We start from the raw sequence: 27,565 nt of genomic DNA on the forward strand, positions 1-27,565 counted from the left end.
GAAAGGGGTGTACTTATACGCTGTATTTATACACAATTTATTCACATCTGCGTAATCACGCGGTCGGCCTCGTTGGTGTGCTCGCGGTGATCGAAGGCTCTTTAGCAAAGACAGATTGACTCCACAGGACACGAATGAGACAGGAATGAGTGAGGACAACACTAGGGTTAAGTAATTAATGTGAATACTTTTGACACCGCTGCTTACGGGCAGTATGAAAGCTTAAGTATTTATGAAAGTATCATACAATTTGAAGTTCTGATGTGCTGAGACACTTTATTTATGGAACGGTTTTTAAAAAAAAAGAATTGTTTAAGAAAATGTAGTTTTCAACTCCGTTTAGCCTAAAATGTCGTTTATGAAAATGAGTAAATGCAGCTTTCGTGCAGTAGAGACATGGAAGCTTCAGGTATTCATTAAAAGCTCATATAATTTGTAGTTCCGCTGTTTTGAAACACTTTCTTGATGGAAAATTTAAAAAAAAAATTCTTTAAGAAAATCTAGTTTTCAACTCTGTTCAGTCTGAAACGTCGTTTAAGAGCATACAAATGGGTAACTGCAACTTACGGGCAGTATAGTGATGGAAGCTTCAGGTTTCATGAACATATTACACAATTTGAAGTTCCGATGTTCTGAGACACTTTCTTGATGGAAAATTTAAAAAAATGAATTCTTTTAGAAAATCTTGTTTTCAACTCTGTTCAGTCTGAATCGTCGTTTAAGAGCATAAAAATGAGTAAATGCAGCTTACGGGAAGTATAGTGATGAAAGCTTCAGGTATTCATGAACATATATAATTTGAATTCCTGATGTTCTCAGAGGCTTTCTTGATGGAAAATATAAAAAAATGAATTCTTTAACCCTCGTGTTGCCCTGACTCATTCCTCGTACACGCCGTGTCCTGCGGGGTCAATCTGTTCTTGCTAAGGAGCCTTCGATTAGCGGGAGCACACCAACGAGGCTGACCAAGGGATTACGCAGATGTGAACGGGGCTAAACTCGAACCTTGAACCCCCCGCCCCTCCCATCGCCCTTTGCCCTTGTTCGGTCATATTTATGAATGAACGCGCTACTCGTTTTCTTTTTTTTTTTTGTAATTAAATGTAATAAGAAACAGAAAATCTATTCTAATGAAGATACGAGTACAGCAAACACAATTACAAGTTGAATCACACTCACAGGTCCCACGCAACGTGTTTTGACCCGAGGAGAACGGTCAACCTCCAAAAAAAAAAAAAAATGCCGCTCATTTCGCACACGTCGGGCAGTACACCAGCGAGCAGCCCTTGCAGATGTACTTGTTGCACCCGTTGCACACGGTGTAGGTTTTGCAGTCCTTTTTGGGCGGGCAGATCTCACACCTCTTCCGCTTACTCGCGGCCCCGCGCGGCGCTGCGGCGAGCGGCTTTCAAGACGGCGGCGGACGCCTCCGTGCGGGGCCGACGCTCCCGTCTCTCCATGAACGGAGCCACGAGGGCCCTCCCCAGCCGCTCGAGAAACACCCTCCTCTTGTTCAGCTTGCCGGGCAGCCTGTCGGGGTTGAGCTCTCGCCACACGACGAAGGCGTTGTAGGCGGACACGTCGAGGACGTTGTGGAAGACGACCAGGGGCCAGCGCGCGGTCATCCTCCGGCAGCTGTACGTCCCGGTGACCTTGTCGAGGTTGTCCACGCCGCTCTTGTTGCGGTTGTAGTCGAGGACGCCGACGGGCTTGGCGTCCGGGCGGCCCGCGTGTGCCGCGTGCTCAGGAGCAGCACGTTCCGGCCCTTCTTGGGCAGGTAGGAGACGAGCGTGGCGTCGGGCGCGAGGGCGAACCTCGACGACGGCACGGCTCTCCGCCGGGTCGCGAGCAGCTCGGCCGGGAGCTCCCGCCTGCTTTTTCTGACCGTGCCCACCACGGTGTTGCCCCGGAGCAGGAGCCGCCGTCCGAGTTCGTAGGAGGTGAAGAAATTGTCGCGCGTGACGTTGCGCCCCGTCAGTCCCTCGGTCACGTCGAGAGCGACCCGCAGCCCCAGGTCCTTCTCGGGGCGTCCGCCGCTCGGCTTTCCCGTGTAGACTTGCAGCTTCCAGGCGTAGCTGGATTTGGCGTCGCAGGCGACCCAGGATTTGATCCCGTACTTGGCGGGCTTGCTGGGCATGTACTGGCGGAAAGGACAGCAGCCTGTTGTTTCGGGAGGCGGAAAGGAGGAACAGAGAGCAGAGGTGACGAGAGGCGACGAGAAGCGAGCAGAGGACGGCGACGAGAGGAGACGAGAGGAGAGCGATAGCGATAGCGCAGAGCAGCGCAGAGGAGAGCGGCAGAGGAGAGCGGCAGAGGAGAGCGGTGGCGACGAGAGGAGAGGATGGCGCAGCAGAGGAGAGCGGCAGAGGAGAGCGGCAGAGGAGAGCGGCGGCGACGAGAGGAGAGGATAGCGCAGAGGAGAGCGGCGGCGGCGATGAGAGGAGACGAGAGGAGACGAGAGGAGAGGATAGCGCAGAGGAGAGCGGCGGCGAGACGAGATGAGAAGCGAGCGGAGGAAAACGCGGAGGCGACGAGAGGAGAGGAGAGGAGAGGAGAGGAGGAGAGCGGCGGCGGCGATGAGAGGAAAGAGTATTATTATTATTGTCGTTATCGCCACCGCCGTCGTCAAACGAAAAAAAAAAAAGGCGTACGGCCCGGCGCACCTCACCTCTGAACGGAACCAGCTGCTCGTCCACCGTCACCTCGGGCCCGGGGTTGTAGAGGAGCGGCAGCCGGCGCACCCACGCGTCCCAGAGGTCTCGCACGGCGGCCAGTTTGTCCGTCTGGCGCCTCGCGCCTCGTCTCGCGGTCGTCGAAGCGCAGCAGCCCGGAGTACTCGTAAAAGCGCTTGAGCGACATGGTGGCGCGGAACACGGCCCTGCCGCTCTCGGCGTCCCACAGGCTGGCCGCGGCCTCGCCCCGAGACCTGTACACGCCCGCCAAAATCAGCAGCCCCACGTAGGCTCGCAGGTCCGTCTCGTCCATCCCTTTCCAGCCGTGTCGCCGTGTCTTCGCGAGCCCTCCAGGTTGGTCATGTCCAGGACGATCCTCTCTACGTCCGGCGAGACAAACATGCGGAACGTCGAGGCGATGTCGCGCGCGTGGCACTTTGCGTACTCGGTGGGCCCCGGCGGCCCCGGCGCGGCGTCCGGCGACGGCCGCTGCTGCCGCTCCTCTCTCTCATACGGCGTCGAGGACCACGACATTTCTCCGCTTTTCGACGGGAAGGTCCGTCTTTCGCCTCGCAGGGCATCCTCTCCGTCGGCGTCGGCTTCCTCCTCCTCCTCCATCTCTTCCTCCTACCCCTGTTTTTCTTCTTCTTCTTCTCCTTCTCCTCCTTCTCCTTCTTCTTCTTCTCCTCCTCCTTTTTCTTCCGAAGACAACGTATCGCGCACTTGTTCGGATTCCTCTTCTTCGTCGTCGTCTACGTCGTTGTCGTCTTCTTCTTCTCCTTCTTCTTCCAGCATTCTGACACACTTTGCGCCGATGGAAGCTTTGGCAGAGCGGCGGACGGTATCGCCGCGATCGCGACCTCGTTCTTTTTCTCCTCCTCCTCCTCCTCCTCTTCCTCCTCCTCTTCATCCCGGAGGCAAAGCTTCGCACGCCGGGTCGACTTTGGCAGAGTTTTCGAGGAGACGGCCTCGGCCTTGACCTCGACCTCGGCCTCGACCTTGACCTTGACCTTGACCTCGGCCTCGACCGCGTTCTTGTTCTTCTTCTCCTTCTCCTTCCGCTTCTTCTTCTCTTTCTTCCTCTGAGGACGGTGACGCGTCACGCGCCGGGTTTGCCGGCGCGATGACTTTGGCGGCATAGTTTTTGGCAGAGTGGTGACGGTGGGGGGGCCTCTACACCAGCAGGCAGCACACGACCGGAAAATATATGTACACGCACTGGACACCGGAGACAATTTTAGTTTAGTATGTTTCTTCTTCTTCTTTTTTTAAAAATTTTTTATTGGGCGTCAAAGCTACGCCGACCCCGGCTGGACGCGCGTCCATGGTGTTACGTGTGCGGGCGCGCGCCCCAGAACCACAGCTCGCAGTGCTACCGGAGAACGAAAGAGCTCGCGGGGGAGCTCAAACGCTACGTCGGTCGTCTGCGTTTCGAACCGTGTGTGTGTGTGTGTGTGTGTGTGTGTGCGTGTGTGTGTGTTCTGTGTCGTTGCTTGTAACACTGGTGATGACTAAATAAATGTAAGACAAAAACAATACAACGCAACTGTCTTGTCATGTCTTTATTTGTATCATTTCTTTCTTTTTTTCTTTTTTTTTTTTTACATTTAGCATACGGGATGACTTGTAACACAACGTAAAACTCGGGTCGTTTCGACCCAAGGACGAGGCCGAGGGCTCGCGGGTCATTCTGACCCCGGGGACGACGGCGAGGCCGGGAGCTCGGCTATAAACGCGGGTCATTCTGACCCCGGGAGACGGGGGCCGGGAGCTCGGCGATACACGCGGGTCATTCTGACCCCGGGGGACGAGGCCGGGAGCTCGGCGATAAACGCGGGTCGGTCTGACCCCAGGTGACGGGGGCCGGGAGCTCGGCGATGAACGCGGGTCGGTCTGACCCCGGGGGACGAGGCCGGGAGCTCGGCGATACACGCGGGTCGGTCTGACCTAGCGGGACGAGGCCAGGGAGCTCGGCGATATACGCGGGTCATTCTGACCCCCGGGGACGACGGCGAGGGGAGGGCTCCGCGATGAACGCGGGTCATTCTGACCCCGGAGGACGATGCCGGGAGCTCGGCGATAAACGCGGGTCAGTATGACCCCGGGGGACGACGGCGAGGGGAGGGCTCGGTGATAAACGCGGGTCAGTATGACCCCAGGGACGACGGCGAGGGGAGGGCTCGGCGATAAACGCGGGTCACTTTGACCCCATGGACGCCGGCGAGGGGAGGGCTCGGCGATAAACGCGGGTCAGTATGACCCCAGGGGACGGGGCCGGGGGCTCGGCGATAAACGCGGGTCACTTTGACGCCGGGGACGCCGGCGAGGGGAAGGCTCGGCGATAAACGCGGGTCAGTATGACCCTGGGGGACGACGGCGAGGGGAGAGCTCGGTGATGAACGTGGGTAAGCATGACCCCGGGGGACGACGGCGAGGGGAGGGCTCGGCGATAAACCCGGGTCAGTATGACCCCAGCGACGACGGCGAGGGGAGGGCTCGGTGATAAACGCGGGTCACTTTGACCCCAAGGACGCCGGCGAGGGGAGAGCTTGGCGATAAACGCGGGTCAGTATGACCCCAGGGACGACCGGGAGGGCTCGGCGATAAACGCGGGTCAGTATGACCCCAGGGACGACGGCGAGGGGAGGGCTCGGCGATAAACGCGGGTCAGTATGACCCCAGGGACGACGGCGAGGGGAGGGCTCGGTGATAAACGCGGGTCACTTTGACCCCAAGGACGACGGCGAGGGGAGAGCTCGGTGATAAACGCGGGTCAGTATGACCCCGGGGGACGACGGCGAGGGGAGGGCTCGGCGATAAACGCGGGTCAGTATGACCCCAGGGACGACGGCGAGGGGAGGGCTCGGTGATAAACGCGGGTCACTTTGACCCCAAGGACGCCGGCGAGGGGAGAGCTTGGCGATAAACGCGGGTCAGTATGACCCCAGGGACGACGGCGAGGGGAGGGCTCGGTGATAAACGTGGGTCACTTTGACCCCAAGGACGCCGGCGAGGGGAGAGCTCGGCGATAAACGCGGGTCAGTATGACCCCAGGGACGACGGGGAGGGCTCGGCGATAAACGCGGGTCAGTATGACCCCAGGGACGACGGCGAGGGGAGGGCTCGGCGATAAACGCGGGTCAATATGACCCCAGGGACGACGGCGAGGGGAGGGCTCGGTGATAAACGCGGGTCACTTTGACCCCAAGGACGACGGCGAGGGGAGGGCTCGGTGATAAACGCGGGTCACTTTGACCCCAAGGACGCCGGCGAGGGGAGAGCTCGGCGATGAACGCGGGTCAGTATGACCCCAGGGACGACGGCGAGGGGAGAGCTCGGTGATAAACGCGGGTCAGTATGACCCCGGGGGACGGGGCCCGGGAGCTCGCCGATAAACGCGGGTCCCTTTGACCCCGGGGACGCCGGCGAGGGGAGAGCTCGGCGATGAACGCGGGTCAGTATGACCCCGGGGGACGACGGCGAGGAGAGGGCTCGGCGATAAACGCGGGTCACTTTGACCCCAGGGACGGCGAGGGGAGAGCTCGGTGATGAACGCGAGTCAGTATGACCCGCGTGGACGACGGCGAGGGGAGGGCTCGGCGATAAACGCGGGTCAGTATGACCCCTTGGACGACGGCGAGGGGAGGGCTAGGCGATAAACGCGGGTCAGTATGACCCCAGGGACGACGGCGAGGGGAGGGCTCTGCGATAAACGCGGGTCAGTATGACCCCAGGGACGACGGCGAGGGGAGGGCTCGGCGATAAACGCGGGTCAGTATGACCCCAGGGACGACGGCGAGGGGAGGGCTCGGCGTTAAACGCAGGTCACTTTGACCCCGGGGACGCCGGCGAGGGGAAGGCTCGGCGATAAACGCGGGTCACTTTGACCCCGGGGACGACGGCGAGGGGAGAGCTCGACGATAAAAGCGAGTCAGTATGACCTGAGGGATGACTTCGACCCGAGGACTAAGGGCTTTATAAATACATACGTACATGCATACATACGTACACACTGGCAGTGGGTCAATATTGACCCTAAGATGCACACAAATACATAAACACTCGAACGTGGGCTTTTTTGACCCAGAGGACAACAGAAGGGTTAAAGAATTCTTTTTTTTAACTAGATTTTCATAAGGAATTCTTTTATTTTACTTTTCCATCAAGAAAGTGTCTCAGAACATCGGAACTACAAATTGTATGAAGTTTTCATGACTACCTGAAGCTTTCATCACTATACTGTCCGTAAGCTGCATTTACTTATTTTTATGCTCTTAAAAGGCGTTTCAGACTGAACAGAGTATAAAACTACATTTTCATAAGGAATTCTTTTTTTTTAAAACTTTTCCATCAAGAAAGTGTCTCAGAACATCGGAACTACAAATTATATGACGTTTTCATGAATACCTGAAGCTTTCATCACTGTACTGTCCGTGAGTGGCATTTTCTCATTTTTATGCTCTTAAATGACGTTTCAGACTGAACAGAGTTGAAAACTAGATTTTCATAAGGAATTCTTTTTTTTAACTTTTCCATCAAGAAAGTGTCTCAGAACATCGGAACTACAATTTGTATAACGTTTTCATGAATACCTGAAGCTTTCATCACTATACTGTCCGTGAGCTGCATTTTCTCATTTTTATGCTCTTAAACAACGTTTCAGACTGAACAGAGTTGAAAACTAGATTTTCATAAGGAATTCTTTTTTTTTAAAACTTTTCCATCAATTCATTTTTTTTACTTTTCCATCAATAAAGTGTCTCAGAACATCGGAACTACAAATTTTATGACGTTTTAATGAATACCTGAAGCTTACATCACTATACTGTCAGTGAGCTGCATTTTCTCATTTTTATGCTCTTAAACGACATTTCAGACTGAACAGAGTATAAAACTAGATTTTCATAAGGAATTCTTTTTTTTAACTTTTCCATCAAGAAAGTGTCTCAGAACATCGGAACTACAAATCTATTGACGTTTTCATGAATACCTGAAGCTTTTCATCACTAAAAATAGTAAATGCAGCTGCATTTACTATTTTTTATGCTCTTAAACGACGTTTCAGGCTGAACAGAGTTGAAAACGAGATTTTCTAAAAGAATTCTTTTTTTTTAAATTTTCCTTCAAGAAAGTGTCTTAGAACATCAGACTGACAAGTTTTATGATAAATTATTGAATGCATGATGCTTTCATCACTATATTGCCCGAAAGCTACATTTTCTCATTTTTATGCTCTTAAACAATGTTTCAAGCTGAACAGAGTTGAAAACTAGATTTTCTTAAAGAATTCTTTAAAAAAAAAAATCCATCAAGAAAGTACATGAGAACACCAGACCTGCAAGTTGTATGATATTTTAATGAATACCTGATGCTTATATCACTATATCGCCAGAGAGCGGCATTTTCTCATTTTTATGGTCGTCAATGACATTTCAGGCTGAACAGAGTTGAAAACGAGATTTTCTTAAAGAATTCATTTTTTTTTTAAATTTTCCTTCAAAAATGTGTCTTAGAACACCGGATTGACAAGTTGTATGATAAATTATTGAATACCTGATGCTTTCATCATTATATTGCCCGAAAGCTGCATTTTCTCATTTTCATCCTTTTAAAAACCAGAGGATCCTAATCTGGATACCTTTGGATCTTTTGCAAATAAAACATATAAATCACAAGAAAATATATTGATGTTATACACCAAGTTAAACACCAAAGCCTTTGTTACAAGAATCAGTCAGCCATTTAAAAAAAAACTCAGACAGAAAAAAAGTTAATCATAAAAGTATAAAACAAAACAAAAACCCAAATCAGCCCAAAATTAGCATGTTTCCAGAACCAGCAACACTAGCTTGGTGCTATCAGAGAAATCCTGATAGCACCAAGAAGCAAGACAATTCCACACAGATTCCAGACATGCCTTCAATATCCTTCTTCCTCAAAAAACGAGGGAGATGTGAGCAAAAGAACATAGAAAAATGAATCGCTTTATTTGCAGTATTTGCTGTATAATCAGCAAATACTGCTTCCCTTTTCTTTTTTTTCTTTTTACAGTTTAATAATTGTTAATTTGTGTGCTTGTTTTATTTTAAAGGGAAATATTGGTTGTTTTATAAATTTAAAAAAATTAAAAAAATCTGAATTTTTAAATTTTTTCTTCTCCTCAAATGTGACTAAATGTTACAAATGTGAGCCCGCGCCTGACTTTTTCCTGTACTAAATCCTCTCTAACTTTGTTCTGCTTCACTTTATCAAAGTAAAACAATGCAAAAATGATGTTAAAACTTTGATGTAGGATTTGGAAGAATTTAAAAGCTTACCAACGCATTATTACTAGCTAAAAATCATGCTAAAAGTGCTTTTTTTCTTGGCGAACCTGAAACTTTACATTCCTTTCTGTGTGTCATCTTCATTTACTCTTAACCAGTCACACTTAGACTGATATTTACACATCTGAGCAAAACTTAACATTATACTTGTATATTAACTCTAAGATTATTCAAATAGCTCTAGTGGTTGCAGAGACACAGCCATTTTAGTTTGTATGTCATTTTCAAGCAGAAACCTAAAAAGAGGCTCGGGGCTTAACGTTTCAAGCTGAACAGAGTTGAAAACAAGATTTTCTTAATTAATTAATTTTTTGATATTTTCCTTCAGAAAAGTGTCTTAGAACACCAAACTGACAAGTTGTATGATACATTATTGAATACCTGATGCTTTCATCACTTTATTGCCCGAAAGCTGCATTTCCTCATTTTTATGCTCTTAAACGACGTTTCAAGCTGAACAAAGTTGAAAACTAGATTTTCTTAAAGAATTCGTTTTAAAAAACAATTCCATCAAGAAAGTACATGAGAACACCAGACCTGCAAGTTGTATGATATTTTAATGAATACCTGATGCTTATATCAATATATCGCCAGAAAGCTGCATTTTCTCATTTTTATGCTCGTCAACAACGTTTCAGGCTGAACAGAGTTGAAAACGAGATTTTCTTAAAGAATTTATTTTTTGATATTTTCCTTCAGAAAAGTGTCTTAGAACATCAGACTGACAAGTTTTATGATAAATTATTGACTACCTGATGCTTTCATCACTATATTGCGCAAAAGCTGCATTTCCTGTTAGCAGCTTAAAAACAACGTTTTAAGCTGAACAGAGTTGAAAACTAGATTTTCTTAAATAATTCTTTTTAAAAAAACAATTCCATCAAGAAAGCACATGAGAACACCAGACCTGCAAGTTGTATGATATTTTAATGAATACCTGATGCTTTCATCACTATACTGCCCGAAAGTGGCATTTTCTCATTTTTATGCTCGCAAATGACGTTTCAGGTTGACAGAGTTAATGAATTTTTTTTTTTCAATTTCTATTTCTTTAAAATGTGTTCTGATACACTTTCTTTAAAAAAAATGAAAAAACAATTAATTATTTAAGAAAATGTTATTTTCAACTCTGTTCAGCTTGAAATGTCTTTTAAGAGCAAAAGAAATTAGGAAATGCAGCTTACAGGCAGTACAATGATGAAAGCATCAGGTATTTATTAAAATACCATCCAACTTGTAAGGCTGGTCTTCTCAGACACTTTCCTGAAGAAACTCGTGAAACTTTAAATTCTTTAAGAAAATCTCGTTCTCAACTCCGGCCAATCTGATTTGTCTTTTAAGAGCATAAAAATGAGGAAATGCAGCTTTCAGGCAGTACAATGGTGAAAGCATCAGGTATTTATAAAAAATATCACACAAATTATAGGGCTGTTGTTCTCAGACACTTTATTTAAGAAAATCAATAAACAAAAATGAATTCTTTATGAAAATGTAGTTTTCAGCTCTGTTCAGCCTGGAACGTCTTTTAAAAAGGCCCGTAAGAAGGGTTCGGCTAAGAAGGAGAGCTAAGATAAGGGTGTTTCACAGACTCGTTATTAAACAGTGCCGCTGATTGGATAAAGACGATTTTGGCTCAGTGGTGAGCAGGACCGTCTTTCAACCAGATTATTGGTGGTTTGTTCCCCGGTGCCGCTATTCCATGTCGATGTGTCCTTGAGCAAGACACTTAACCCTAAAATTGCTCCCATTGCTATGGTGTATGAATGTGTATGAATGGTTGACTATACTGTTGTCGCACCTTGCATGGTGCCTCATACCATCAGTGTGTGAATGGGTGAATCATGTCGTGTTAAAGCGCTTTGAGTGGTCGGAAGACTAGAAAAGCGCTATATAAGTTACAGGTCCATTTACCGTTTACCATTTAAAGAGCGTAAAAGCAGCGTTCTAGGCCAGTGCCTGCCATGAGGAACAGACAGGATACAGGAGCTGCTCAAATACAAAATAAGCTATTAGGGAAAAAATATTATAATACATGCAGTGAATTTGTGAAAAACAATTGCATTATAATATATATACATATATAATTTTTAATTATTAAAAAAGATAATTTAATTCATGTAATTATTTTTAAATTATAAAATAGCTATAACTTTATGATTATGTTTAGGCCAGCAGAGAAGGCCTTGTTGGCCTTTACTGCCCACCACTGGTCTTCACATTAAAGGGGTGTGGTTTCACAATAACTGTTTCTGGCTCTAGCTAAATGAGTGTGGCTCACGTTCAAGATGGGTTTATGTTAACAGGTTGCGGCTGCAACCTGTTAACATTGGCTGCTTCATGTTAAAGGGGTGCTGCTTCACCTGTAAAGAAGAAACCATTTCAACTTCTACCACTTGAGATACAGTGCAGAACACATTTGTACATACACACATCGAAAAACACACTCGCTTACAAAGTACACATGGGCTTGGGCTTGGTCAAAGTCCAAAGGCTGATTTCAGTGACAACCAGAGGAGTATACCAGAGGGGTGTGGCTTAATGGTAAAAGCGTGTGGCTTCACATTAAAGGGGTGTGGCTTCACATGAATGCCATGTTAATGGAGTTTGGCTTTATGGTAACATGTGGCTTCATGTATAATGGGTGTGGCATCACATTAACTGGGTGTGGCTTCACATTGAAAGGGTATGGCTTCATGATAAAGAGGTGTGGCTTCACATTAAAGGTGTGGCTTCAAATTAACTGGGTGTTAATGGGGTGTGTCTTTACATTAAGGGGTGTGTCTTGACATTAACTGTGTGTCACTTCATGTTAAAAGTGTGTGGATTCACGATAACAGGGTGTGGATTCACGTTAAAAGGGTGTGGCTTTACATTAACGGGGTGTAGCGTCACATTACCCGGGTGTGGCTTCATGTTACCGGGGTGTTGTTTCACATTCACGGGGTATGGATTCATGTTAACTGGGTGTAGTTTCACAATAATGGGTTTTGACTTTTGACTCTTGTTAAATGAGTGTGTCTTCATGTTAACGGAAGGACGACTAAAACATTCACATTAACTGGGTGTGCTTTCACGTTGCCGTGGTGTGGCTTCATGTTAAGGGGGTGACCGGAGTGTGGCTTCATGTTAACAGGGTGTGGCTTCACATTAACTGGGTGTGGCTTCATGATAATGGGGTGTGGTTTCACGTGAAAGGGGTGTGGCTTCACTTTAACAGGGTGTGGTTTCACAATAATGGGGTGTGGTTCCACATTTAACGGGGTCTGGCTTCACGTTAGCAGGGTATGGCTTTACGTTAAAGGGGTGTGGCTTCACCACTCTTTAACGTGAAGCCTTTAGGTGGGCGCTCCAAAATGATCTCCTTTAGGTGAGAGCTAGGTTTTTACTTGTATAGTGGCTGATCTATGCGTCTGCCACTCTGCTGGGTGCTGAAGAAGATCCTGTTTCGTACACACTGCTTCAGTAAAAGATTGAAGCCGTCTGTATGTCTTTGGGTTATTTCCCGTTTAATAGTAAACTGACAGCGGTTACATGTTGTTATTGTGAAAAATGTGTGATCTCCCCGTCACCCATGTGTCATCCATCCCCCTTGATTGTACCGGTGCCCCATATTTAAACTATCATAATAAAACACAAATTACCACAATAAAATACACACCCATGACTAATGGCTCCTACAATGGCGATGATGCTCAATTATATCTATCGATTAAGCCAGATAAAATCCACCAAGTCGCTAAACTTCAGGCGTGTCTTAAAGACATAAAGATCTGGATGACCTGTAACTTTCTGGTGCTGAACTCTGATAAGACAGAAGTTATTTTACTCGGCCCAGAACACCTTCGAAATCAATTATCTAATGATATAGTTTCTCTGGATGGTATTGCTTTGGCATCCACCACCACCGTAAGGAATCTTAAGAGTTGTATTTGACCAGAATCCACATAAAAAACACATTTCAAGGATTGACTTTTTTCACCTACGTAATATTTAAAAAAATAAGGCTGATCCTGTCTCAAAATGATGAAGAAACGCTAATCCACGCATTTGTTACTTCAAGACTAGATTACTGTCACTCCTTATTATGAGGCTGCTCCAGTAAGGCCCTTAGGTCTCTCCAGTTGATACAAAATGCTGCAGCTTGTGTACTAACGAGGACTAGAAAGAGAGAGAGAGAGAGAGAGAGAGAGAGAGAGAGAGATAGAGAGGGAGAGAGAGAGAGAGAGAGATTATATTACTCCTGTACTCGCTGCTCTCCACTAGCTTCTTGTAAGATTTAGAATTATATTTAAAATCCTTGTCCTCACCTATAAGGCCTTAACTGGTAATGCACCATTACATCTTAAGGAGCTCACAGTGCCATACATCCCCACTAGAGAGTTGCGTTCATTGAATGCAGGGTTACTTGTGGTTACTCCTCATCTGTGGAATAAGCTTCTACTTTCAGTCCGGGGGCTGACACGGTCACCTTATTCAGAGTAGACTTAAGACTTTCCTCTTTGTCAGCGCTTATAGTTAGGGCTGGCTCAGGTTTGCCCAGGTCCAGCCCCTGCTGCTGTAGGCCTATACTGCTGGGGGGCATCTGAGGATACACTGAGCTCCTCCTCACCTCTTCTTCTTCATCTCTATTCTTCTTTCCCCTCTCCTTTATCTCCTTCTGGATGAATTACTGTCACTTCAACGCACATTACAAACTCTACTCCTTTCCGAGAGCCTCTGTGCTTATTCGCTTCAAGTTTCCATGGACTGTGGCTGTCTGGAGCTGGTCCTGCCCCCTGCCATGGATCGTGGCTGCCTGGAACCGGTTCTGCATACTACGATGGTCTGTGGCTGTCCGAAGATGGCCCTGTCCCGCGCTCCCCCACCCCCAATCCATCCCCTGCCATGGATCATAGCCGTGTCTGGCGCGAGTCCTGCCTCGGTGGCCCTGGCCTTGCTGATGCCTCTCCTCTCTACCTTTTCCGCTGACATGGATTGTGGCTATTTGGATCGTGGTCCATGCCTACTACTCATATTATCAATAATTTAAAAACAGGATGAGGCTTCACGTTGAAAGAATGTGGCTTCAAATTAACAGGGTATGGTTTCACATTAATAAGGTGTGGCTTTGTGTTAACAGGGTGTCTTTTCACGTTAACGGGGTGTGGCTTCATGTTAACAGGGTCAGATTTCACAATAACTGGTTGTGGCTCTAGTTAAATTAGTTTTGCTTCATGATAATGGAGTGTGGTTTCACTTTAACAGGGTGTGGCTTTACATTACCACGGTGTGGCTTCAACTTAACGGGGTCTAAAAGTGATAAAAGCATCAAGCATTGATAAAATATCATGTCTGGTGTATGAAACTTTTATGTCTGATGTTCTGGGACACGTTCTTGAAGAAAAATTAAGTAAACTATGTATTCTCCAAAAAAATCCACTTTTGACCTCTTCTCTGCCTAAAAAGTCTTTTTGGAGCAAAAAAGCTTGAAATGCAGCAGCAGTTAAGCTGCTTGCTCCCACAGCTAGACATTCCATTTACCGTTTTATGCTAGTCGTTTTTTTAGAATATTCTTTTGCAACAAGTTTTAGAAATAGCATTGAAGATTCAGGCAACCTCACAATGTCCAAACCTGAAGGCAAAGTAGACAAAAGTCATCCTGCACCGTCCTCTGCGTCGGCTAGCGCGAGCATTAGCAAAACATCATTTGATTCGTCCACTTCGTTTTTTAAAATATTTTTAATGACTTTTTTTATGGGTGATTGTTTTTTGTACTCCTTGTTTATAGTTGTATATAAATTGCCAGTTTTGGACAACATGGACAACCTGCACACAAAAGTTTCTGACCATGGGCAGTGAATATCCTCCTTGGAAGAGAATGCCACCGACACTGACCTTCGCATCCAACAACTGGAGTCGGCGTGCTCCGTCATGCAACGGGATAACGAGGTCTTACGGACCAAGATGGCCGATCTAGAGGGCCGTAGCAGATGACAGAATATAAGGATAATTGGCCTACCTGAGAACATAGAGGGCAATCGTCCGTCCACTTCCTTTTCCCGAATGCTCCTGGATGTCTTTGGCAAAAATGTGCTTGACTCTCTTCCTGAACTGGACCAAGCTCACAGAAGCCTTGCTCCAAAACCTGCTCTCGGCGAGCAGCCACGACCTGTCATCATACGGTTCCACCGTTTTCAAATCAAGGACCTGATTATTTGCGAGGCACGTAAAGGAGGCGACCTGCTCTATAATGGCCACAAGATTTGGCTTTAAGATGACTACAGCCTGGACCTGTTGAAGCGGCGTGCCAAGTACAAATCTTGCATGGCGGAGCTCTACCAGCGGGGCTACAAGCCGGCTCTTCTATATCCTGCCAAGCTACGCGTTACCTTGCCTAATGGAGAGAGAGTTTGGCTCCCGACTATCGCAGAAGCCACTAAATTTGTCCACGGGTTGCAGGTGGATAAACAACACGTAAGCGACTGAACTTTGCATTCGCTTAACTTTGCGTAAGTGCCTTTTGTCTGTGTGTATCTGGCGGCGCTAACTTGTGCAATGTGTTTTATCTGCCTCGTTAGCCAAACATGTTAGCTCGAGCTTGACGTTCCTGCTCTATTTACGAGGCTATATTTGACTTGCGTCCATTAGACAGCACCTACAGCTGTTTTCGGGTTAATGTAATCCCAGTTAGTTTTTATGCGTTTTATGTGTATTTTCTTGTATCCTGCATGCATGCTGCGCTTAAAACTTTATGTGCCCAACTTAGTCAAGTGTTTTACCTCTCATCTCAGGCATGGGGATGGTAACAGGCATGGTTCCCTCTGGCAGAATCAATGAATGGTATTTGCACACCCCCCCAAAAAAACACTTAACACATGATGGCGAACACAAATACCGTGCGTACACCTGGTGGTGCTCTGAGATTTGTTAGTTGGAATGTTAAGGGTATGAACGGCCCTGTCAACGCAACGAAGTGTTTAACAGGAAACTCACATTCTGCCTTCAGATCACCTTAAACTCCGGAGGGGGTGGGTTGGCCAATTCTTTCACTCCTTTAACCGAACGTTGTGTTGGGGCGCCTAAACTGTGTAGTTATAAGAAAATAAGGAAACGATACTCATTTGTCAACTACTTTATTAACGTTCTCTTTCCCTTCTTTACCACCAATATTTTTCCGCACCTTTCCTTCCGCTTTCCTCCTTCCAAAATAAAAGCCCCGAAAACACAATACGATAGCTTACACATCTCCCCTCCTCCTGCTTGAAACGTCCCCGTTTCTAAATACACCAAAATGCATTGTATGCAACATTTTCCCCCAAAACTTGGTAACAACATATATAACAACTCAACAACATCACACAAATCATTTAACGATAAGTAACAAAATCCCTTAAATACACCGGTGGTCTCACCACCCTCTCAGAACGAGTAACAGTCCGTCGCGGCTCCCTGGTGCCGGTAACTACAACAGTCCCTGTGTCATCAGCGATCCATGGCTCCTCAACACCATATTCCCCCCTGGTGCCCCCTCGTCCTGACGCGAAGGAGCACAATGAGGAGAAGCTGGGAGGCTATTTGAAGAACCCGTAGGCATCAACACAGTGTACGGCTTTAGTCTATCATAATGAACAACCTGCTTCTGTCCGTGGAGGTCCAGAGAACTGCCAATAGAGATGAGTCCCGGTTCGCCCTGGGAGCTTAACACAGCCAGGACCCTGTAGGGTCCCTTCCAGTGGGGAGCAAGTTTCATGCGGTCTTCTGTGGGATTATGCAGCCAGACAAGATCCCCCTCTCGATATGGTTGATGACGTGCTGTTCCATCATAGTACAGTTTTTGTTTATCATGGGTGTCAGCGCCACACTGCCTGGCACCACAAAAAGCAGTCTCCAGCCTTTCAGCTAGGGAGGTCACAAAATCTGCATGAGAAAGAGGCAAGTCCAAGCGCACCATATCCGATGGCAGCAACACATCTACATACACATATACACACACATATACAGATATACACACATCTACACAGACATACACATATACACAGACATACACATACATATATATATATATAAATATATATATATATATATATACACACATATACATATATACACGTATACATATACATCCATCCATCCATTTTCCGCCGCTTATCCGGGGTCGGGTCGCGGTGGCAGCACACCCAGCAGACCGACCCAGGCTTCCCTCTCACCCGCAACATTTTCCGAGGCGTTCCCAGGCCAGCCGGGAGATATAATCCCTCCAGCGTGTTCTGGGTCTTCCCTGGGGCCTCTTCCCAGTTGGACGTGCCTGGAAAACCTCTAATGGGAGGCGTCCAGGAGGCATCCGGATTAGATGCCCGAACCACCTCAGCTGACTCCTTTCGATACGAAGGAGTAGCGGCTTGACTCCAAGCTCCCTCCTGATGTCCGAGCTCCTTACCCTATCTCTAAGGCTGAGCCCGGCCACCCTACAGAGGAAGCTCATTTCGGCCGCTTGTATCCGCGACCTCGTTCTTTCAGTCACGACCCAGAGTTCGTGACCATAGGTGAGGGTTGGAACGTAGACCGACCAGTAAATTGAGAGCTTCGCCTTCCGACTCAGCTCCCTCTTCACCAAGACGGACCGGTACAGCGCCTGTTTTACTGCTGCAGCCGCACCGTTCCGACTGTCGATCTCCCGCTCCACCTTACCCTCACTCGTGAACAAGACCCCGAGGTACTTGAACTCCTTCGCTTGGGGGAGGCATGTTGTCCCCACCTGGAGGGAGCAATCCACCGGTTTCCGGCAGAGAACCATGGCCTCGGATTTGGAGGCGCTAACTCTCATCCCTGCCGCTTCACACTCGGCTGCAAAACGCCCCAGCGAATGCTGGAGGTCACGGTCCGAGGAAGCAAACAGGACCACATCATCTGCAAACAGCAGAGAGGCGATCCCGAGGCCCGCCTCCGGATTTCTTCCGGAGGTGGGAGTTGAAGACCTTCCGGACAGGATCCTCAGCCAGACGTTCCCAGTTCACCCTCACAACACGTTTGGGCTTGCCAGGTTTTTCCTGTTGTCTCCCCCGCCATCTGATCCAACTCACCACCAGGTGGTGATCAGTTGACAGCTCTGCTCCTCTCTTCACCCGAGTGTCCAAGACATACGGCCGCAGATCAGATGATACGATTACAAAGTCGATCATTGATCTTTGGCTTAAGGTGTTCTGGTACCAAGTACACTTATGAACCACCTTATGCTCGAACATGGTGTTTGTGATGGCCAAACCGTGGCTAGCACAGAAGTCCAACAACAGAACACCGTTCGGGTTCAGATCGGGCAAGCCGTTCCTCCCAATCACCCCCCGCCAAGTTTCACTGTCATTACCCATGTGACAGTTGAAGTCTCCCAGGAGAACTATAGAGTCGGCAGGAGGCGCCCTCTCCAGGACCCCTCCAACCGACTCCAAGAAGGCCGGATACTCCGAGCTGCTGTTCGGTGCATAAGCACAAATAACAGTAAGAGCCTTACTCCCCGCAACCCGGAGGCGCGGGGAGGCGACCCTCTTGCTCACTGGAAAAAACTCCAACATAGCGGCGCTCAGCCGGGGGCTCGTGAGTATCCCCACTCCCGCCCGGCGCCTCTCACCCTGGGCAACTCCAGAAAAGGACAAAGTCCAACCCTTCTCCAGGAGCTTGGTTCCAGAGCCCTTGCTGTGCGTGGAGGTGAGCCCAACTATAGAGAGCCCAGCTGGTACCGCTCCACCTCCTGCACCAGCTCCGGCTCTTTCCCTGCTAGCGAGGTGACGTTCCACGTCCCTAGAGCTAGTCCATGCTGCCGGCGATCGGCTGGCCCAAGTCTTCTGCCTGGCCTACCGCCCGGTTTGCCCGGTTTACCAAGGCTTGGAACACTGCAGGTGCATTGGTCAGTCCAAAACCAGGTACTCGAAGTGGCCTAGTGGAGTGTTGAATGCCGTCTTCCACTCGTCTCCCTCACAAATTCGTACCAGATGGTAAGCATTCCTCAGGTCCAGTTTGCTGAAGATGGTGACTCCCTGCAGAGGTTCGAAATCAGAACTGATCAGTGGCAGGGGGTATTTATTCTTTACAGTAGTGTTGTTCTAGCCCCGGAAATCAATGCACGGACGAAGAGTCTTATCCTTTTTACTGACAAAGAAAAACCCAGCCCCAAGAGGCGAGGATGACGGTCTGATGATGCCAGCAGACAGTGAGTCGTTAATATAAGTCTCCATTGCCCATCTCTCAGGTCGTGACAAGTTATACAAGCAGCTTGTTGGAAAGGTGGTACCTGGTAGCAGCTCGATAGCACAATCATAAGGGCGATGAAGTGGCAAAGACAGCGCCTTCTTCTTACTGAATACCTCACCGAGGTCATGATACACTGCAAGCACCACAGACAGCTCAGGGGGAGCAGGCTTCGGGAGAGCGACCCCTTCTCCTAATGGAGGCAATGCAGACTGCAGGCAGGAGGAGTGACAGACACTGCTCCACTCACAGATCCTACTCCTGGTCCAGTCAATGTGGGGGTTATGCAACTTCAGCCATGGATGTCCGAGAACTAGAGGTGTCTTAGGGGCGGAAAAAAACAAAAAAACTGAATTGACTCTTGGTGGTTACCAGACAAAATAAGATACAGGGGCTCAGTGCGGTGAGTGACAAGAGCTAGAGATTTGCTGTCGAGAGCAGAAACCCTGACTGGGAGATGTAGTGGTTCAGTTTTGATGCCTGCCTGAGAAACCACGTCCGTGTCCAAAAAACTCTGCTCCAGAGTCAATCAAAGCGAATAAAGGCAGAGACAGCCGTTTAAGACAAAGTTTGGCTGGGATTTGAGTTCTGAGTCTGGAATTGCGGAGGTCTTCTGATGTGCTCGCCAGGACCCCCACAGCTACTGGTGAGCCCTGTCTTTTTGGCGGAGCGGACAGGCAGCAAGAAAATGTCCAATCTTACCACAGTAGATGCACTCACCGGCTCTGAGCCTTCTCTGGCGTTCATAGGCCAGGAGACTAACACGGCCAACCTGCATGGGCTCCTCAGACTGAATAGAGGGGCCGGGGCTTGAGTCGCAGTCCTTGGAAGAGAGTCTCACGGGAGGAGACGAGGCGGCGTGAGCGCTCCATGACATGCGGGACTTGTAGTTCCTCTCCTGGCGTCTCTCCCGAATCAGATTGTCGAGTGTGATAGCCGAATAATCACCAGGTCCAGTGAGTCAGACTGGTCGCGGACAGAAAGTTCGTCCTTAAGATGTTCCGACAAGCTGTGAAGAAAGACTCCTCGTAACGCCTTGTCACACCATCCAGACTCCGCTCCCACAATCCGGAACTCCACAGAGTAATCCGCCACACTTCTTTGGTCCTGTCTTAGATTGAGCAAACGTTTAGCAGCATCACCAGCACAAACAGGATGGTCAAACACTTCTTTTAGTTCCCTCATGAAATCAGTATAGGTAACCCTACCGACTCCTCCTCCTCCCAACAGAGACTCAGCCCACACTAATGCCCTTCCTCTCAAAAGTCCTGTGACATAGGCTACCCGAGCCTCATCTGAAGCGAATGAGACAGGTTGTCGGGAAAAAACTAGTGCGACCTGGAGCATAAATCCTCTGCACCTTCCTAGATCTCCCGCATACGGTTCAGGTGGAAGTACAGGTGTTTCCTTGATTACCTGATGCTGGGCAGGCTGGGCAGGCTGATCTGGGGGCGGAGTTAAACTGCCAGTGATTGTCTCCAAACTCTTCCCAATCTGTGCGAGTGAAACCTCAAAAGCCTGCTGGGTGTCCAAGAGTCCTTGAAAAATGTGGTGGTGCTGGCCCAGTAGATCTCCATGACTTGAAATTGCCTTATGAAGGCCCTCCTTGTCTGCTGGGTCCATCACTCTGGCCAGATCGTTCTGTTATGACCGGAAGCCGAAATGGACCCAAATGCAGCACAGGAGTCTCAGGTGAAGAGAAAAAGTAAAAGGGTTTATTAACACAAACAAAAGTTAACAAGAGCGAGGCAGGCTTGAATCCGGTGGGGGAAATAAGGCAGGTAGCAGGTGGTGACTCCAGAGAACTAGGATGACACAAAAACAGAGTGAGCAGGGACAAAGTACAAAGTACCAAGTTCAAAGTAAGAAAGTAACAAGATACGCTAAGCAGCCTGAAGGTATAGCTACCCTTAAGGTGACAAAACAATCTGGCGCCGACTGGCAGGAAGCCCAGGGTTTATATTGAGCACTCCCTGATGACTGGATTGATCCCAGGTGTTGCAGCCGCACTGACCAGGAGGAGGAGCCGGGGAAGACACGCCTCTTTATCAGACAGACAGGAGACAAGAGGACAGGGAAACAGTGGAAACACAGGGGAGCTGCAGGACGACAACATGACATTCACTCCTTATTTGTAAGGTCTATTGTACATTATGTCTTGCTTTGTAACTTCTACAAATAATCATATATATATATATATATATATATATATATATATATATATATATATATATATATATATATATATATATATATGTTCTGAAAACACTTTATTGAAGGAAGTCAAGTAAACTAAGTATTCTACAACAAAATCTACCATTGCCTACACCCCTGCATTCTTACCGGTCCGGGGGAGGGTGTTGGAGAGCCGGCCCACAATTGCTGTCTCCTTGACCACAAGGATGAACCGCCAGGTCCGCCAGGGTGACGGTGGTCTCAAGCGACGCAGAGTGGTGACAGTGTACCTATATTGAAGTTCTGAAGGCGTGGGCCTCAGAATCTCTGGGACCTGTTTCCTGAGCCGCTCCTCCCCCTCTGCAGCTGAGCTGAACCTTGCCCCCCCACCACATTACTATACATAAAAAAATATTTACACAATATGCATGTTCAGAAATATAAAACAGACTGCTGGGCCTGCATTTGTGAATCCTCTCTAAAATAAATAACTGCTAGTCAGTGGTGGGCCATGGTGTTGGACTGTCAACACCATGGCCACAATGGCCAGCTGTGATGCGCAGCCAAAAAAAAAGTGTCACACCGACACACTCATACAGTCTGTTCGGCCACATGGCTCCACCACGAGCATACGCGGCGAGGGGACTGACCCGCGGACCAGCGAGGTGCGCGTCACAGGCACCGCCCCTCACTTTTATTGAGCAACAAGGTTTCAGAGACCATCTGACTCGCGCGTGCGGACTCCTTGGTCCGTGTTTCAAGATGGGTCGGGTGGGTTGCCAACATCGCCGCAGACCCCTGACGGCATTTACGTGGCATCCCCGTCCCCGCCCTGGCGACGCAATTAAGGACAGTGCGCCCCGTTCAACACCACTGGCAGGGAGAGACTACAAACACATATTTCACAGCCCCAAGAAACGGTGAGGTCCGGGCACAGGCACTCTAAAGCACGCAACCGCAGCCAGCGTGCCACCTTTGGCCCGAGCCTTTCCAAGCCAACCTAGAGCAGTCCTCGACAGTGGAGGAGATGCACCCGACGAGGGGCAGCACAGCAAGGGGCACAACCCGTCGGGTCAACAAAAATGTATGTTGTCCAAATCTATCAACAAAACCGCCACACTGATCCTGCACAGTGTAGACATGTCATTACACAGGCAGCAACCTCTCCCCGCGAGTAGAAGCACCGGCAGCCCCAGGTGCACCAGTAACAACAGTGCTGTGGTTGGTTTATGATTAAATACGACTGCAAATATAAAACAAATTGTAACATAATCAACATTTCACTCACCAGATCACATATACCTCTGTGGGAAAGGGTTCATCAGTATGTCCTGAGATTCTAGCTTCTAGGTTTTGACAGGCCCTGCCATTCCACCTCACTCAGAGTGAGTAGGACAGCACCAGGTAGCAGTCCCCGTGTTTAACCGGTGGAGAGAGAGAAGACAGTAGTGATGTGTCGTTCGTGAACGATTCGTTCAAAATGAACAAATCCTTACAAGGACTCAAGAGTAATGAGTCTTCTCAAAAAAAAGATTTGTTCATGTTCTCGTGGCTCCAAAGGATCCAAAGACTCATACAAAGACCGGGTTGGGAAATGAACGTATCATTTCTGTTTCCTAGTACTGAGCCTATGCAGGTCACGTGGAAAACGGATCCAAAGACCCGTATGCGGCAGATGAACGAAAGCAGAGGTGAACACGAAGACACGGTCAGGAGTCCTGACCGTGTCTTTGGATCAATGATTTGTTCTTCTGCCGGAGACTCATATCCGGCAGAAGAACGAATCATTGATCCGACGAGTCGTTTGGCAGAGGAACGAAACATTGATCCAAAGACACAGTCACGATTCGTTCATCTGATAAACGAATCGGCATAGGCTCAGCACTGGTCGCCAGCTAAACAGTAATGATTCGTTCATTATGACTGCGTCTTCAGTACGGATCTTTGGATCATTTTTCACGTGACATGCATAGGCTCAGAAGAGGAAACAGAAAGTATTTGTTTACCTCGCATTTTCACCCCCGCCACCGGTGGCCCCCGCAGGCACAGCCGGGCCAGCAACGCCCCTCCCTAGGCACGCTCTGACCTGGTGTCAAAACACCTTGTGGACCCTGAGGTAGCCGCAAACAAACATTGATCAATACTGATGTGTCTGCCAACTCTCACTGTTTCGCCGTGTGACACACGTTTTTTCATGTTTTCACACGCTCACATGCCACACAACCAATATCTCAGGGCAAAAAAAAAAGAGTCTGAGGTGCGTTGTTTCCTTTTAAACCCCCCCCCCCCCCCCTTCTCCGCCCAGAGCTGAAGAAGACAGAGTCAAGACAATCCTTCTCAATGTTCCAAAAACAAAAAGAAAAAATACATTCAGATGACAAAACCTGACAGACGGAATACACTTCTTCATCAGCCCTCTTTACATGAGAGGAAGAAAAGAGAGAGAAGAAAAGCAGGCAAAAAAACTGGAAGGACTGAAAGGAGAGCAGTAGAAGGAGAAAGATCAAAGAGCACACAGCAGTACAGAAAGGAGGAACGAGGGACCCAGACTAACCCTGAAGTATCTAACCAGCGGGGAAGATGTCCAAATCCTCCTCACGTCTGAGTCGACCTGGATCAGCGGGTTCTAAGAGCCCCAGCTTGAGAAAGGAGCCGCAGGGTAATCGCTCATGCATGCTGCGGATTGGAGAGAGGCTGATGAGGGCAGGCAGTGAGGGGAACCTGTTCCAGAGAACCATACCAGCTCAGAGCCAGGCTTCCTCAACCGGATTAGGGCAAGAATTTTCAGCCCCAGAGGACCAACCTGCTGAGCATACAAGAAATAACTCCAGCAAAGGTAACGTCCTTCTCCAGGTCAGAACATCTGTCGTTTCGTGTAGATTGTGATGAGAGACAGTGGCACCATGACTGTATTTGTGTGAATGTTGATTTGAAGTATAAAACCCTTTGAGTGGTCAGAAGACAAAAAAGTAATTTTCATCTTTCATCCATTCACCATAAACAATATGTGAACGCAGCGTGATGACATTCACACATTTATTCATGCTTTCTGCCTCACATTATTTTTATTCAGGTATGTTTTTAACATACAAATACTTAAATTAGTCTTTCACCATTTTAAATGCAGTTAGAAAGGCATTCATTGTGTCCTCAATGATCAGAGTCTGCAGCTGACAGGCTGAATTAGCTGCTGTCATGCATGAAGTGTGATCCAGTGTCAGTGTTACTGCTGTGTGCAGCAGTAATTGTGCCATTATTACTTTTATTTTCACTTCAAGTGAGTGTTTACATAAAGCCCTGTTACATTATACATTATAATGTATATAGCAATAGCGGCCGGACAATAGAGGGCCCATCTTGAGCCACCAATAAATAAATAAAATACACACATATATATATATATATATATATATATATATATATATATATATATATATATATATATATATATATATACATATATATACACATATATATATATATATATATATATATATATATATATATATATATATATATCATATTAATAATACAAATTATAACAATATTAATTATACAAATTGTCAATATTGGTGTTTTTGAGCTATGGAATAATATAACCAGTAATATCTGTAAAATAGGATATCTTGGACCCACGGTGCGTGTTCACGTCTCTCGAACCCTAATGATGTGTTCACACCAAATGCGACCAGATTACATGCAAACTCAAATGCATGCAACTTTTCTAGCGGGCGACACAACAGACGCGTTTGAGGCGACACAAACGAGTTTGATCACAAAGAATGTAAAACTGATAGGCACGCTGCTTCAACCTCTATAAGATATTCGAGGAGACAGTGAGGAAGGTAGCTGTGTCTTAAAACTTTCTCTGTCCATCAGTACATTGCTCACAAAGAGTACAACTTCAGGCAGAGGTTACCAAGTTGAACGGGTCAAATGTTTCTTAGTTCCACTATCAATCAAACTGAACATTAAGATATAGGATGTTTGTGCATATGTGTGTTATTAACGTTGTGGCTTGTAGGACATCATGCAATATTTCTGGGTGTGCACTGTGGTGTATATGCATTACTGAATGTTAATGTCATATACTATGGTGTTCATGTGTAGAGGCTGTGCTGCTCCACCTGTGTTCTCTTGGATTCATAAGGGAGACATTGACGGCATAGCTTATCTTCATCTTACATTTGCATCACAATTCTCCATGGGTTCCTTAAACTGTAACTCCAATTCCATTTGAAAAATGCTTGAAAGTGGGCAAGGAGCAGAGAGGGGGTTGGGAAGTGCTATTCTATCTATTCTATTTTTAGATACATTATGACATAGATAAGTCCAAACCGGTCAGCTCAATGTCAGCATTGCCATGCGAGGTTCAGGGAGGATTTAATACAGTAGGAGCTGTTTGCATCCTGAAATAACGAGCTTTATACATTTGAAAATAAATGTCAATATTAACACCTGCATTGATACGTTTCATCACAGTAGAGTCATATCATTTAATGTATAGCTCCAAAACATGTGAAGTGTGCAGGACATCTTTAAAATGAAGTAAATGTTAGAAATGAATTGTTAGATCGTGGTTTATGGTTTATGGTAAATTTGTCAGCTCCATGTTAGTTCTGTGTTTGCTCTACTACATTAGCTTAATGTTAGCTGTCTATTCACTCTACATTAGCATCATGTTAAGGGTTGTGAACGTCTTTCTCTTTTGACCACTCAAAGTGCTTTTACACTACTTAAATTTTATTTGTATTATTCTCAAAAAGCCAACTTTCTTCACACATATATATACAGTACATACAATGTCCTAATATATATATTGAAAATAGGGCTGCAACTAATGATTATTTTAATAATTAATTAATCGGTCGATTATTTTTTCGATTAATCGGATAAAAAAATATATAATTTTAAAGCATTAATGTGCAACCTTTTATTACAAAAACAGAACTGATAGTGCAAATTCACAGTGCAAAACATCTTAACAATAAAGAATTCATAAAAAATAAAGAAATACAAATCAGAAAACTTAACTGGATTTGTTTGAACGTCAGAACTCGTTCTCTCCACACATGCACACTCACAGACACACACACACAGACACACACACACACACTCACAGACATGCACCCTCACAGACTCACACACACACACACTCACACACCTGCACAAACACGCGCACTAACAGACATGCACACTCACAGACACACACGCACACTCACAGACACACACTGTGACTCACAGACACACAATCACAGACACACACTCAGAACTCAGAGAACAAGAGATGAGAATTCCAGAAGTAAACACTCAATGTATCAACGGATACATTGAGTGTTTACAATCTTTGTTTACCTAAACAAAGATTATTAATTAGATACCAAACTACAAATCCCAGCAACACTTCCTCTGCATGATGCCACATTTTATCGGACTGTTGAAAGCAGGTCTGCGTTCTGCACCTCAGAGGAGATATTTACGAGTTGCTTCTTTTGAAGCCTCCACGGTATTTTAAAACAAAGACGTTATCCAACCCAACAGCGCAGCTCAAACACGGGGAATGAACGACTAGCTAGCGAGCTAATGGCAACGGTTAGCTTAGCTGTTAAGTTATTGTACACGCAATGCAACTATGCAGACTTCCAGTCCGCTGCTCTCCGCTCCACTCAACTGTTCCACTCAACTGTTTTGTTCAATACTCAAACATCTCCGCAACTTATTGAGCGGGGTAAGAATCGCGCGACACAACAAATCGATAATAAAATTCGTTGCCGACTTTTTTAATAATCAATTTTTATCGTTTTTATCGATTCGTTGTTGCAGCCCTTATTGAAAACATGTATTTATGTTGTATAAAAACACATAATCTCACAACTGTACAATTCTTTGTTAGTACTCTCTAAAGGCACAGTGAGCTCAGGCTTCACCTCCCTGCTGCTACAAGACAATCCCGCTCTACTGATGCAGTCAGCCAATATAGCTTCCATGAGTCAGAAGAGCCTTCAGCGCTGTGTGTGTGTGTGTGTGTATGTATGTGTGTGTGCGTCTATTTGCAAAAATAGACAATTATTATAGTTTTAAGGACATTTCTGTAACACGTTATAATGAGGCTAAATGTCTAAGTCATATGTTGATGCATTACAACATCTACAAATTACAATGTTTCATGTTTGA

General features: G+C 46.9%; 1 protein-coding gene and 1 pseudogene across 1 annotated transcript in view; one reads left to right on the forward strand and one right to left on the reverse strand.

Moving 5' to 3' along the window:
• Positions 1–1,246: 1,246 nt before the first annotated feature.
• Positions 1,247–20,093, reverse strand: LOC137802659 (uncharacterized; annotated as a pseudogene).
• Positions 20,094–23,971: 3,878 nt separating this feature from the next.
• The window catches only part of LOC137802295 (sickle tail protein-like), a 131,299-nt gene continuing 127,705 nt past the window's right edge, over positions 23,972–27,565 (forward strand). The window contains exon 1 of the mRNA XM_068600095.1: positions 23,972–24,227. Within this exon, the coding sequence (XP_068456196.1) occupies positions 23,972–24,227 (256 nt within the window). The remainder of the gene's footprint in view (positions 24,228–27,565) is intronic.

This window comes from Clinocottus analis, unplaced genomic scaffold (genome assembly GCF_023055335.1).
Source record: "Clinocottus analis isolate CAN_PGR_092001 unplaced genomic scaffold, fCliAna1.0.p SCAF_11, whole genome shotgun sequence".
In the NCBI taxonomy this organism is placed as follows: Eukaryota; Metazoa; Chordata; class Actinopteri; order Perciformes; family Cottidae; genus Clinocottus; species Clinocottus analis.